This window comes from Vulpes vulpes, chromosome 16 (assembly GCF_048418805.1).
Source record: "Vulpes vulpes isolate BD-2025 chromosome 16, VulVul3, whole genome shotgun sequence".
Classification (NCBI taxonomy): domain Eukaryota; kingdom Metazoa; phylum Chordata; class Mammalia; order Carnivora; family Canidae; genus Vulpes; species Vulpes vulpes.
The window spans coordinates 83448568-83464057 of NC_132795.1; the positions used below are offsets into that span (position 1 = coordinate 83448568).

The 15490-nt window shown below is 37.0% G+C and overlaps 1 protein-coding gene across 3 annotated transcripts in view; it reads right to left on the reverse strand.

Moving 5' to 3' along the window:
- The window catches only part of PSME4 (proteasome activator subunit 4), a 107508-nt gene that overhangs the window by 23015 nt on the left and 69003 nt on the right, over window positions 1–15490 (reverse strand). For all 3 annotated transcript variants that reach the window (XR_011997945.1, XR_011997944.1, XM_025992782.2), the window contains exons 27-38: window positions 14223–14354; window positions 11084–11293; window positions 9373–9509; window positions 8197–8250; window positions 7775–7904; window positions 7024–7105; window positions 5177–5330; window positions 4572–4641; window positions 3369–3494; window positions 2709–2861; window positions 827–931; window positions 300–391 (exon numbers count right to left, since the gene is read on the reverse strand). Coding sequence is in view for 1 of the 3 variants with exons in the window: in XM_025992782.2 (XP_025848567.2) it covers window positions 300–391; window positions 827–931; window positions 2709–2861; window positions 3369–3494; window positions 4572–4641; window positions 5177–5330; window positions 7024–7105; window positions 7775–7904; window positions 8197–8250; window positions 9373–9509; window positions 11084–11293; window positions 14223–14354 (1445 nt within the window). In the remaining 2 variants the exon portion in view is untranslated. The remainder of the gene's footprint in view (window positions 1–299; window positions 392–826; window positions 932–2708; window positions 2862–3368; window positions 3495–4571; window positions 4642–5176; window positions 5331–7023; window positions 7106–7774; window positions 7905–8196; window positions 8251–9372; window positions 9510–11083; window positions 11294–14222; window positions 14355–15490) is intronic.

Consider the following 15490-nt stretch of genomic DNA (forward strand, 5'->3'; position numbering starts at 1 on the left):
AATGAGATGATGTGAAGAGGAAGTTAGTCACAGGATAAAAATGCTGTCCCAACAGCAGAGAGGGCTGAATCTAAATTACACTGGTCTCTATTTCTACTTCTTCCCAACTGAGAAATAACTCTACTTAGTATCATAAATTGTACCAAATTGGTTCACTCATCTCTCAGAAGAAAATAGTTACATTATCAAGCCTTTAGGAGTACACTTTAGGAGTTCACTTCCATTTATACATCAAAAGCAAAGCAGTTATCTTTTGTTGAAAATCTTTTGTTAACCTTCTAAGTTTTCTTTTTATTTACCATGCATCTACAAAGGATCCTCCTTCACCACTCAATGGTGACTCTAACAGCAGCTCAAAAAGCCAATGAAGTTTCCGGGGATCTCTGCTTTCCTGTGGTGAAAATATAAAATAGCAATTAAAACAGGAAACCTAGAATTCTGTATATAAACTACATCCTGTTATTTTAGAAATATTAAAAATAAATATAAGGGAAGAAAAAGTAAAACCCATAGGTTAGTCAAATCCAAAAATAGTTCATGCTATGGACATATTTAGTGTGGAAAATAACACGTAAAAACTTGTATCATCTGGCTTTTAGTATATGTAAGTTGCATTTCCAGATATGTGATATGATTTGCCATTTCATCTAAGAATGCATTACTATATTTGAAAGCTTAAAGAGAACCATCTTTAATTACAGAAGATGACAAAACAATGAAGAAAATTTCAAGACTCAAGAGGTATAATGAGATTTCCCAGGTTTTGAGAAAGGGTATAAAACAGTTTAAATAGATCAGTTAAACACAAAAAAGCAGCAGAACTTACACAGGATGTTGCTATACACGTTCCCCAGTCGTTATAAGTTTCTACTGTAATGTTGGATAATGCTGTTCTAAGCAGAGGGCAAAGAAGCTCCCAAAGCTTCTCTACCTACTCAAAACAAAATATATGGGAGAAAGTTAATAATACTCAGAACATTTTTCTTCAACTATCTTTCCCTGGAAATACACACATACAAACACATGACCTGATACTTATTTAAATTATTTCTTAGAACACCCAAATAATCCAGGAAAGTAACTTCACCATTTAATCGTCATAAATACCCACGTATAAAAATGAAATCTTTCAAAAAAAAAAAAAAAGAGGAGATGCATGCCTTATATGGTTCATTACAAAATCTCTACTGAAAAATTTCCTTTCAAAAATTCTGAGTAACAAAGTACACTGGAGTGAAACAAAACCTCAATTATTTTTCTAAGATTCACATGCTTATTGGGGTCACTTGATTAAGTCCTAATACAGGGAAGCAAGGACTTTTTAATACAATTTAGTATTAGCCTAAAGTATAATCTTCAAATTCCAAGCTTGGGATTACTATAAATAGTCTTTAAAAAGTGTTCAGTTACACAGAGATTGCGAATATATGTGTATAGATGCTTCTCACAGTTTATTGAGAATACAAATCACCTTGAGATCTTGATAAAATGCAGATTCTGATTCATTAGATCAAGGTGGGACCTGAGATCCTATTTTTCTAACAAGCTCCCAAGTGATACCCATGCTGCAGATCCATGGACTGCACTTTAGTCAAAAGGACCTATACAGGACAAATGGGGAGGGAGGCTTGGGATAAAATTTCCAGTGGAAGCATCAGGCGTTGAGGAGGAGGAGGAAGGGAAGGAGGGAAAGGAGTGGGTAGGGGAGGAGAGCAGAAAAGCTGTATCTTAAACAACTTATCAAAAAAGGAGGGCTGTTCTGGAAAAGAGGTAACTAAAAAATGACAGAATGACAAAGAAATGTGTGACATGTTTAAACAAAACTGTTTCATGTTATGTGAGCAAGAAAAAGGCAATATTATAAATCAACAAATATTTTTATCTAATAAGCGACTTGAACATGTATAACTAAATTAATATATTAAAAAGTGTTCACAGTCCAAAACTTATGTGTAATAAAGTCTGCTAAAACCAGTGTTTGCATCTTTTCTCTGAGGATATGGTGGCCTACCTTGTATTTTGGCATTCTGGATATTTTCAGTCTAGTTATTTTCAATCTAGTGCATTTTGCTAAGAAACTAACCTTAGGACAAGTGTGTAAAATGAAATCTTGCAATTAAGAAGAGGGATACTAAAAAAAAGGATGTCAAACTGTCTATGAGACCAAATGAGTAATGTAGATGAGCAAGGAGGCTAAGAGAAAGGATTTAATGAGAAGCCAGAGAGTGTGCCTCATGAAGGGAGAAGCCCATACACAACACACTAGCCAACTGTTAATGTGCAATAATGCAGGACCAGTTCCAGGATCTCTTCACTGATCAAGAGAAACTGAAATCTTTTTTTTTTAGGGTTCTTCCCCTAATGCTGGTAAATAATTACAAACTTTAATACTCATAAGCAATATGGAATTTGAACATTTCATGTTTTAAGTATTAATATTTGCTGTGTTGGGAACTGCTACAAAAATGGATATTATGGTTTAAAAAAAAAAAAGATTTTGTTTATTTATTCATGAGAGACAGAGAGAGAGAGGCAGAGACACAGGCAGAGGGAGAAGCAGGCTCCATGCAGGGAGCCCGACGTGGGACTCGATCCCAGGTCTCCAGGATCACGCCCTGGGCTGAAGGCGGCGCTAAAACACTGAGCCACCCGGGCTGCCCCAAGGATATTATAGCTTTAACAGGGAACATGCTGTACAAATACGTCACCTTTTCAAATGTCCAATGCTTAGAACCTCTGATTAAACCAGCTATAATTTCTGCAACACAGCGCTGGGTGCTTTCATGTGAATCTGCAACCAAACGTTCTAAATGGGGCCTCAGAACTGGCAGAAATGCATCATCAAAATTTCTGAATATCCCCTATTAAAAAAAAGAAAGAAAGTTCTTCAGTTCCCAAATGACTATCATCTCCATTTATAATCCTAAGAATGCTTGTGTTTATTTACTACATCACTACTGTGCTGACAAAACCCCAAGTGTTCTACCCTTTAGAAATGCTTTAACAAGGTCTGTAAGTTAAAATAAAAATACTGTTATTTACAGATCACAGTAAAATACAATGAATGGAATCAAAACTAATAATCCTCTGACTTTAAAGATATCACACATACCTCAAAACACTCAATGTATAGTCTTGCTGAGTTTTTTTTCTTACGCTGTTAATTACATATATTAGAGATACATACTAAAAAGCTTCTTTTTCTCAAAACTCCTAGACCTTAAACTAAGATCAATTTGATTAGCATCATTTCTAGAACCACTGTAGATGAAAACAGATGACCAAACTCAAACTTTGACTTTAAAACTTAGCCAACAAACTAACAGTCAGTAAGCTATATGAAGAGTGATATTAAATAACATATTTACCTTAAAGAGGCAAAAACGGCGAGGATTAAACTTATCTTTTCCTTTTCTGTCTTCTAAAGATAGAAAAGTAATTAACTGTTCAACAAATTTAGGATCAGAAAAATGATCAAATATAATCTGTTCAGCCTATAAAGTTAAAGAAAAAACAACATTCAGGGTTTAAGATCTATTTTAGAACGTGATTCTGAAACATCAAAATTCAACTCTGAAGTTTTGATTATTAACACTGGGCTGTTACTTTTGTTTTTAAAGAAATTTTACTTCTCAGAGGCTTTTTACAACCAAAATAGTATCTCCTAAAAATGTTAAATCCATTATAGTCGAAAGTTTTCCTTCAGATCTTCAAGTTTGAATTCCATTTCTCAAACTGAATTAAAATCTACCAAGGTCTGCTTGAAGACAGTCCTATTGTGCCATCTGGTGTATAATTTAGGAAAATCCTCTAAACTGTAAATGCCAACAAATTATTTCCTTATTTATAAAACATCAGAAATTAAAAGGTAAACTGTTGAATTAGAAAATAAGAGTTGGTGCCTGGCTGGCTCAGTCAGTAGAGCATTTGACTTATCATCTCAGGGTCATGAGTTTGAGCCCCACATACAGCATAGAGCTTACTTAAAAATACATACACGCATAAATAAATAAAAAATAAAAAGCTACATCATTAACTTAAGTGAGAAAGACACTAAAAGTCCTTAACTTTCAAAATGGTAAAGAAATAAACCTTATTGAAAACTAAGGAGTTTCAACTTAAATCTATAAACAACTATTCACTGAGTACTCATCATTTATATGCAATAAAAAACTAAAAGCAAACAATAGCAAATGACAAAACCCACCTAAAAGTCAGTCTTTATCTCTGCCTTCAAGAAGCTTGTTACCACATAGGACGGACACAAGAAACATGCAGAGAACCATATAAAGCAGTACCCAAGTAAAGTGGGGTAGTAACATGAGTAATCTTAAATACGAAGACTTATGCCAACTGGCCCTAACAGAATGCAGTGGGGTGGGGGGATGGGGAATACAAGGGGGTGGAGTAAGTGGAGTACACATTTACCAGTATCTACCCAGTGCTATCCTGAAATACACTGACTGGGGAAAAAAATCCCACGAACTCCATTTGAAAAAAATTAGAGGCCAAGAGTAAGATGCAGGTGAACCAAGGTAAGTGCTTACACATAGAACAGAATGCTTACTTACCTCTGTCAAATCCTCCCTGCTTCTGCCAAGCTTAGGCTGCTCTTCCACTCCAGCATAAATAACCATATTCCTACAAAGTAAGAGTTTGTATTTGTAATACATATAGAAAAAAAACAGAGCTTCAGGGAGAGAAAGCGTTAGAAGACACTTTTAAAAACTCTAATCGGATGCTAATAAGTTTGGGGATATGAGTACATCTCTAACAACTGTGGCCTTAAAAATCTCTGAGGTCACTGTGTGCTACCGACGTATGCCACTGGTCTCAACAGTAAGAGATAATAAGTATTTCTCTGGGCCGGTTTATGCATATGTAGTATTGATAGGTAAGAATATAATGCAGCACAACTATTGACTCTTTAGATATATAAAGATCAAAACAGGAAGACTAAGAGTGTCAGTGGAAAGACAAGACCCAGGCACAAGCACTGGCAGGAGCAAAAGAAAAAGAAGGAAGAAGAAAAAAGCTAGAGACTGTGTGTTTTTGGTGGCAGAGGACCTCCACACCTGCTTCAAAAGTGCCTCTGAACCTCTCCAGAAATCCAAAATGATAAAACAAAACTATATCCAAGATAAGCTGTTTAATAATGAGGTGCAAGGCAACTTACTGCGGCCAGGTATAGTATCCCCAGTGAGTTTTCTCCACAAAGCAGCTTGACTCCCATTCGTTTTTGGTTCTTGGTATACTTTTGCTATCATAATGCAACCAATGATTATCAGGCCTATCACCAGCAAGAATTTGTGTAGGTTTAGAATATCCGCCTTAAGGAAAAGACAATTACATTTGGTAAATTTTAAAATATCTATGCAATAATTACTGTCAACTCTTGATCAACAGTACTGGTGTGACCTTGTCTTCATAACGAGATTATAAAAATTTGCTCAAGGCAAGATCACATATATATGAGGCATTATCCACTAATGGGCTAATTATTTGGGGTGAAAAAAAAATCAAGTATGATCCATACTTCATTCCTTTCACCAAAACTTAAAGGATTAATTTTTTTGTTTTTAAAGATTTTATTTATCCATTCATGAGAGACAGAGAGAGGCAGAGACACAGGCAGAGGGAGAAGCAGGCTCCTCACAGGGAGCCCGATGTGGGATTCGATCCTGGAACCCTGGGATCATACCCTGAGCCAAAGACAGACACTCAACTGCTGAGCCACCCAGGCGTCCCTTGTTAAAACTTTTTAGATTTGAATTAATTTCAGGCTTAAGGGGATCCCTGGGTGGCTCAGCAGTTTAGCACCTGCCTTCAGCTCAGGGCCTGATCCTGGGGTCCCAGGATCGGGTCCCACATCAGGCTCCCTGCGTGGAGCCTGCTTCTCCCTCTGCCTGTATCTCTGCCTGTGTCTCTCTGTCTCTCTCATGAATAAATAAATGAAATCTTAAAAAAAAAAAAAATTTCAGGCTTAAGGAGCTCAAAGAACTCCCATATATTCTTCACCCAGATGCCCCAAATTTTAACATTTTACCATGTGTACTTTGACATTCTCTCTACATATTTTTTTTTAGGAGCCATTAAATATTCCCTTTAATATGAGACCTACAAATATGTCTTTCAAGTGATGATAAAGCAGGATTAGGAGCACCTGGGTGGCTCAGTCAGTTAAGCATCCAACTCTTAATTTTGCCTCAGGTCATGATCTCAGGGTTGTGAGACTGAGCCCCAGATCAGGTTCTGTACTAGGCATGGAGCCTGCTTAAGATTCTTCTCCCTCTTCCTCTCACCTTCTAAAAAACCTAACAAACAAGAGTAGTAGTAGACAGCATAATGAAACTCTTTCCCACATTTAGTTAATTTAATTCCATTTCATAGTGTTCCCAATAGAGATGGTGCTGCATAGCAATAGTCCCCTCCCAAACGTGGGGAGGGGGCAGACTGAAGATAGCTGTTTAAACATCACAGAAGTTATCAGAGATTTTAAAATGCGGTAGTGAGCGGAATAAAAATGATATACCCCCCCAATCAAGTTAGTTCACTGTTTTTTTTCTGATCACCAATCTGATTAGATTACTATTCAAAAAAATCTGATAATACAGTAAGGCAAAAAGAAGAAAATTAACGTTGCCTCTAAACCTACATCCAGAGAGAAACACTTCACATATTGATGTATTAATGATAATGGACTTTTTTATTTATATTTTTTAGTAATCTCTACACCCATTGTGGGGTTCGAACTCACGACCCCAAGAACAAGAGTCACATGTTCTTACTGAGCCAGTCAAGTGCCTCAAGAGTTCATCTATTTTTATAAATACTTTTAATCATAGTTTTCACGAAGTCAACCATTTTCCCCTTATAATATTCATACTTTGTGTGCTGAGATCTTTCTATACTTCTATACTTTGTCAAGAAAAATATTTGAGCTCAAGAACTATAATTTATACATTTCAAAGAAACTTTCCAAGTTTGACTGAGAGGCATGTAATTACATTTGGTAGTACTTACTCATTTCATAGGGGTTGATGGTCAGCTTTTTGTGGGTTCTTTTGAGCTGCTTAAGAATACCAGCCACAGCTGAAATTGCCATCTAGAAAAGAAACAGGTAAAGTTCATGTGTCAACATTTTAAAATTTCTTGATAGGTTGGTTGCCTGCCTTGAGCAAAGCAGAAGCTGCATTCTGCTTCTTTCAAAATCAGATAAATACCTCACCTGTTGACATCTGGTGGCACAGCCATAGGAGTGCTAAGTCTGACTTGGAATGAATCACATTTGAAGTTCTTATTTTCATCCAAGCTAGTTTTGCTTAGTAAACCTTAATCCTTTCTTTGTTAAGCCAGTATCTGCTCATTCTTCAAATCTCAGCCTAGAAATTTCTTCTGAAAGGTCTTTCTCTAATGTACCAGGTTAGGTCAGCTCCATCTTGCACTCTACCTCTAATACTTTGTGAATAAAACCAGAAAGTTGTATACTCAGGTATCTTTCCCTTCCTTTAACACTTCATACCTGTCATTAATTTTTCAAAGTCAGTATTTCCCATGAATCTATAAACTTGTACCCTGCTGTATTATTGAAATGCACAGTGTCTGAACATGTCCTCATGTATTTGCTGGATGAATTACCATCTCTGAATCAACTGATAAATTCCAAACCAATACACCTCAAGGCTTTATTAAGTGCATCCTGTGAAGACTTTAAAGGCTTCAGGTGTGGTAAAAATTCTCAAACCCAAGACTGTAGCTACAATCAAGTATCTACCTTTCGAACTACAATTGCATCATGGTTGAGATTCTCAACAAAAAAACGTATGGCACGAAGAGGTAACACTCGGTCATCTCTCAAAAGTAGAGACAGAAGCCCAATGCCTATATGTTCAAATTTCCAAGGCCTATAAAGGGGAGGGGGGAAAAAATCACAAAACATATCACTCATAAAACCACATTAAGAAGAAAACTGTATATGAAACATTATAGTTTTAAGTTTCCTACGATTAATACAGGTATACTGATGAACACCACTCCTATCATCAGCCCCAAAGTTTACCTCTTCTTATTCTTCTAAATTCATGAATCAGATTATAATTTTTTGAGACACAGTCATTCATGGGTTTCAGAATAGAAACCTCCTATATATAGTATTTAAGATAAAACCCACAAGAATTAAAAAAAAATTTCACTTACAGATTTCTCTGCTCCACACCATCTAATAAAGTGTTTACCAAATTTTCGTAGTTCCTTAAAAAAGAAACAAAAACCTTTAGGTGAGTTATTTTTTTAATACAGTAGTAAGATAAACACCAAATGATGTAACATAAATTCAAATTCTAGCCAAATTCACCTTCTTCTTATGTGTCATCACGAGACTCTAAAAGGCCTGGTGAGAACCAAGCCGGAGTGAAAGCAGGTGGATGAAGAGAGACAGTGGGGAAAAGAACATGAAGGGCAGAGAGAAAACAAAAATGCTAAGTACAGGGACGCCTAGGTGGCTCAGCAGTTTAGAGCCTGCCTTTGGCCCAGGGCGTGATCCTGGAGTCCTAGGATCAAGTCCCACATCGGGCTCCCTGCGTGGAGCCTGCTTCTCCCTCTGCCTGTGTCTCTACCTTTCTCTCTCCCTGTGTCTCTTATGAATACATAAATAAAAAATCTTAAAAAAAATTGCTAAGTACACTGAGCACCTCAACTCTTCCCAAGCAGATATTCAAAAATAGATCTCTGAGTAGTAATCAATTAGTTAGAAGTGGTCTACCTATATGGCATTCCAGGTATATGTGAGGTAGGCTATCATGTAATAGTTTATTATTTCTACAGACATGTTAGGAAAAAAAATAAGCATATTCATGAGGCAAAGACAAAATCAAGCAGGCAAGGCATCTGCCTGAGTGTTATCATTGAATTGCCTGGGTTCCAAAAATCTAAAACCAGGTTTTGGTTTTTATTTTTTTTTAAGATTTTATTTACTTATTTGAGAAAGAGAGAGAGAGAGTGAGAGAGCACAAGATGGGGGTAAGGACAGAGGGAAAGGGAAAATAGACTCCTGGCTGAGCAGGGAGCCCAATGTGGGGCTCAGTCTCAGGACTCTGAGATCATAACTTGAGCCAAAGACAAATGCTTAACTGACTAAGCCACTCAGGCGCCCCTAAAACCAGTTTTTTTAAGACTGTTTTAAGATAGTGTTTTCCCCTTCTACAGCTAAAAGTAACTATCTGGGACCTTCATAATATTATCTCCTAACATTTTGTATTTTTCCAGAGTCGAAGTGTAAATTTCATGAGGTATTTATAGCACATCTATATTTCAGAGATGTTCAAAGCCTCCTACCCATGCTATCTATGTTGAGAAGTAGGCATTCATAATTACCTTAGGGCATCAGCATTCTTTTCTTGTTGGCGTTTAAGTCCTTCTTTAATTTCTTCTGAACTAAGCATTGTCTGGTTGGAGGAGGGGTTTTTTGATTGTTGAAGTAATTCTGCTATTTCAACACAGGACTTTGGAATCTTAAAAAAAAAAAAAGAAAAGCGAGGGCACAAAATGAAATACTGACACATGCCAGAACATAGAGGAATCTTGACAATGTTATGCTGAGAGCAGCCAGATACAAGATACAACCTACTGTGTGATTCCATTTATACGAAATGTCCCTACCAGGCAAATTCACAGATTAGGAAAGTTGATTCGTGATCTCCAGGGGCTAGGGATGCTAAGAGAATGGGAGTGACTGTTCCTGGGTACAGACTGACTTTCTGAATGAGGAAATGTTCTGAAATTAGACTAGTGATAGTTGCAGAACCCTGGGAATATACTATTGTGACTATGCAATATACTACTGTGCTATGTAAAGGTGAACTTTTTGTCATGTGAATTACATACTAAGTTAAAAATCTTTATTTAAAAAAGATTAAAAAAAATTTTTTTTTTAAGTAATCTCTGCACCCAACGTGAGGCTGGAACTCAAAAACCCCAAGATCAAGAGTCACATGCTCTTCTGACTGAGCCAGCCAGGCTCCCCTCAAAAAAACCATTTTTAAAGAAAGTATAAAGGGACGCCTGGTTGAGCTTCGGCTTTTGGCTCAGGTCATGATCCCGGGATCCTGGGATTGAATCCCGTATTAGGCTTCTTGCAGGGAAGCCTGCTTCTGCCACTGCCTAGGTCTCTGCCTCTCATGAATAAATAAATAAAATCCTAAAAAAAAAAAAAAGCATAATCTGGGGTGCCTGGCTGGCTCAGTAGGAAGCACATATGACTCTTGATCTCAGGGTTGTGAGTTCCAGCCCCATGCTAGGTGCAGAGATTACTTAAAAATAAATATCTTTTTTTAAAAAAAGTATGATCTAATGACAGTTTTAGATAGCAAGAACATATTTAATAGAAAAAGACTAAGTTTGGAGCAGTGGTTTTGGAACCAAAGGATGGATGTCAAACATAATTACTTTAGAGAAGAGGACAATTCACTTGCACTCACATCACTTTTATCCACCTCAGTTATCATAGGTGTGTGATCTACCACATTCACTTGGTATATCTATGTGAGCAGCACTGAAATTCGTATTTTTTACCTTCCTTTTGTCAACTCATCCAATTTTAATTTTTATCACTATAAGTTATGAACCTGATGATCAAACTTTTGTGACTTCAGCTATTAAGAGTGACCTCCTGAGGCAGTCTGGGTGACTCAGCGGTTTAGTGCCGCCTTTGGCCCAGGGCGTGATCCTGGAGACCTGGGATCGAGTCCCACGTTGGCTCTGTGTGGAGCTTGCTTCTCCCTCTGCCTGTGTCTCTGCCTCTCTCTCTGTCTCTCATGAATAAATAAATAAAATCTTAAAAAAAAAAAAAAAAAAGAAAAAAGAGTGACCTCCTAAAATACTCTTCGAAAAAATGAGGCCATGGATATATAGAGGATAATGGTAAATGCAACATCGTAATAACCCTTCCTTGCTTCTTGGTAGAAAACAACCCAGCTCTCTCCTGGCCATGTTCCAAATTCAGTGATTACACTAAAGTACAAATAAGAAACAATGTAAATGTTAATATACACTAAAATTTGAATTAAAAAAAAATGGTTTTGCTCACTGCGAAATCCAAGCCAATTGTTTCATATTGCCGATGAATCTTTTCTGCAAGATCATCAAACAGTCTCACTATTGATGGCTTTTCCAGGGACATGGCTTTGCTAAGTCCAGAAGAAACAATTGCTGGCCAAGTCTGTACAATACAGTCCCAATCGTGAAGGTTTGCCAAACATACACCACTGTGATTTCCAAGGAGACAATACAAGGCACCCTGCAGGAAAAAAAAATAATATAGGGAATAAGAGGCATTATTTAGTTGTCGCCAATTCATTTACATATTTTTAGATTTACTAAACACTGATTATTTAAGTGCTTGATACTGGTTAGTAAAATAGATTCACATTCATACATTAAACATGTTACTTTTAGAAACTTAAACCCCACAGTTGTCATCCAGTAATATTTTACCTGAGTCATCTAATAAAAGGTTAGCTCAAAGAACAGCTATTAATAAGATAATACAGAAATGTAAGGTCATTGTTTTAAAGGATATAACTTCCTTTCCAATTCTTTTCTAGTATCACAGAGGCCATAAACATTTGCCACTCTTAGCATTTTAGGGCATGTTTGGGATAATTTCCAAAATCTGACTGCATATTTTCTTAAGTATATTAAAACTAGATTACTTAATTATACTGTATGCTTTTTACTCATAAAAGCTCAGTCAGAATAATACTCTATTTTAATGAAAAGAGCTATTATGTTATTTTCTAAACATTCACCGTAACTCAATTCTGATCTGGCTTTATTACCCACTGTGTACTCTATATTCCTTTTCACACATTCTCATAAGGTCACTGGTAATTTTTTTTACTGACCTAATAGATGTTTTTCAAATTTGATCTTACTTGACCTATCTGATTCTATCCATTTAAACTGCTCCCGATACAATCAGCAATATACCACCCTAAGAACCCTCTTATACTGTTGGTGGGAATGTGAACTGGTGCAGCCACTCTGGAAAACTGTGTGGAGGTTCCTCAAAGAGTTAAAAATAGACCTGCCCTACGACCCAGCAATTGCACTGTTGGGGATTTACCCCAAAGATACAGATGCAGTGAAACGCCGGGACACCTGCATCCTGATGTTTATAGCAGCAATGGCCACAATAGCCAAACTGTGGAAGGAGCCTCGGTGTCCATCGAAAAGATGAATGGATAAAGAAGATGTGGTTTATGTATACAATGGAATATTACTCAGCCATTAGAAACGACAAATACCCACCATTTGCTTCAACGTGGATGGAACTGGAGGGTATTATGCTGAGTGAAGTAAGTCAATCGGAGAAGGACAAACATTATATGTTCTCATTCATTTGGGGAATATAAATAATAGTGAAAGGGAATATAAGGGAAGGGAGAAGAAATGTGTGGGAAATATCAGAAAGGGAGACAGAACATAAAGACTCCTAATTCTGGGAAATGAACTAGGGGTGGTGGAAGGGGAGGAGAGCGGGGGGTGGGGGTGAATGGGTGATGGGCACTGGGGGGCGGGGGCACATGACAGGATGAGCACTGGGTGTTATTCTGTATGTTGGTTAACTGAACACCAATAAAAAAATAAATTTATTAAAAAATAAAAAAATATATATATATACCACCCTAAGAGTTAGACATTTCACAACACTCTTGAATTTTTTCTATAAAGGGTCAAATAGTAAATAGTTCATATGGTCTCTGTTGTAACTACTTACCTATCCTCTTGTAGTATGAAAGGGTCAAATAGTAAATAGTTCATATGGTCTCTGTTGTAACTACTTACCTATCCTCTTGTAGTATGAAAGTAGCCACAGACATAATACATAAAGAAATGGACATGCTGTGTTTCAAATGCAACTTTACTTACTAAAGAAAGTAACGGAGCCCAAGCTTTGGTTGGTTGACTTGTCTTAAAAGCCAACTTCAAGAACAGGTTTAGTCGTCATGTTAACTCTACCCAGAAAGCAAATGATACTGCTAACAAGTCTCTCTTCTCACAGGGAAAGATCTCTCCTCGGCTTCTGTAACTCCTATCTTGGTATATTTCTAATCTTTCTCTTCTCAGTTACTTCTTCATGGGGGTCCTAATGGAGTTTTCTCAACACCTGCCTTCCTGGTCCTCTTTCTCTTCTCATTCCTCCTACGCTTTCTTACTTGTGCCCAAAGATTTCAATTATCATCAAAACACAATGAAATGTTATGTTTGGTGGAATGATGTCTAATTACCTGACATTGCCTCTTAGTTTAGAGGAAATACTTCAAATATATCTTGTCCAAACAGACTAATTTATCATCTATGCTCCTTGTCCTCTCTCTGTCTGATGCACTCAATAACCATTTGTACAATCTACAACTTTAAGAATTCTGATACCTGGGGATCCCTGGGTGGCTCAGCGGTTTAGCGCCTGCCTTTGGCCCAGGGCATGATCCTGGAGTACCAGGATCTAGTCCCGCGTCAGCCTCCTGGCATGGAGCCTGTTTCTCCCTCTGCCTGTGTCTCTGCCTCTCTCTCTCTCTATCATGAATAAATAAATAAAATCTTAAAAAAAAAAAAAATTCTGATACCTCCTTTTTACAGTCCCTTCATATTCAACCAAGTCTTATCAATTCTCCCTCCTAAATCATTTTCAGTCAACCCACTTCTTTCTCATAGCATGAGCATTATGTTTCACCTATATTCTACTACTGTACTCCTGTGAGATAAACTATTTTCCTTATCTTGTGTCATTTCCTTCCTTCTCTGTTCTACTCACACAGGTTTACACTCAGTTGCTCAAACTTACTATGTTTCTTCCTATCTCAGGCCTTTCAACATGCTGTTCACACTACTCTAAACCTTTTGGTCTTTCACCTCCCTCTCCTATGGGTCAGGCAGGCTATTTATCCACTGTTGCAATGTACATTTCTTATAACACCAATTATAAACACAGGTAAGTAAAAAATTAGGGAGAAAAACCCTCCACTATATGTTTAAAGGTGAAAGGTACTGATGTCTTCAACTTACTTTGAAATATATAAAAAAATTAGGTGGACTTGGATAAATATATGCAAATATAGCAAAATATTAAATACAAAAACATATGGATGTTTGCTGTACAAATTCTTTCAACTTTCTGTGTACCTGAAAATTTTCATTACAAAATAAAACAAAGAACCCTATACCTTGAACTGCTGTTGTGTGACATCCTGTCTATCAGGCCGTAAGAACTCCAAAACCAAGGGAATGATATCTCTGCAACAGAAGTTATATGCGCCCAAGGCAGCAAAAAATGTTTGCTGAGCCTTATTTCTGACCTGAAACAAGTATTAACAGAGGACTTTTTATTAAATTGTAGAGAAAAACTACAAAAAGATTTTTAAGGAATTACCAAAAACAAAATGATAAATATTATTGTAACAGAAAAATACACCAAAGTATATACCTTAACCAAAACAAGTGATTATCTTTTTACCAAAAGGAAAGCACATTACCACCACCCACATCTATGGTTTAAGTTACATAGATTTAAATATTTTTGATAAGGGATAAACTGAATCAAACTGATATGCATTTGTAACATAATCAGCAGACTATTTAACTTTCTATTCTGAGTTACTTTTGATGAGAAGAGTTAATTTCCTCTTAGAACAGGGGTGCCTGGGTGGCTCAGTTAGTTGAGCAGCTGCCCTCAGCTTGGGTCATGATCCCAGGATCCTGGGATCAAGCCCCGTATCAGGCTTCCTGCTCAGTGGGGAGTCTGCTTCTTCCTCTCCCTCTGCCCCTCTCCCAGCTCATTCTCTCTCTCTCAAATAAATCTCTAAAAAATAAATAAAATAAATCACAGAACAACTTCACCTTTTCGATGCAAACCGTTTAAGTAGAGCCCATATGTTCTGTTGTTTTTTTTTTTTTTTAAACTTCAGACTTTATTTTTTTTTAATTTTTTTTATTTATTTATTTATTTTTTATTTATTTATGATAGTCACAGAGAGAGAGAGAGAGGCAGAGACACAGGCGGAGGGAGAAGCAGGCTCCATGCACCGGGAGCCTGATGTGGGATTCGATCCCGGGTCTCCAGGATCGCGCCCTGGGCCAAAGGCAGGCGCCAAACCGCTGTGCCACCCAGGGATCCCAGAGCCCATATGTTTTGAATTGAAACAAAAGACTCAGTATAGGATTAGAACCCATGACCTAAATAGTAATGAATAATAATCAACTATAGTAAAAGTGACACTATATATTTCAAACTCTTTAGATGAAATCTTTTGAGTTAGAGACTAGTGTCCTAATTTACCTTATTTTATAAAGACAGAGTAATTAGTTACTTATGAATTTTGCTTTTCCAGTTCTCTGTGCTTAAGGTCATATCTTGGTCCTATGTCACCTTAAAGGACGGACCCCATAATTCATATGGTAGTATGTTGCTGAAACCCAAGCATAACATCTAGGG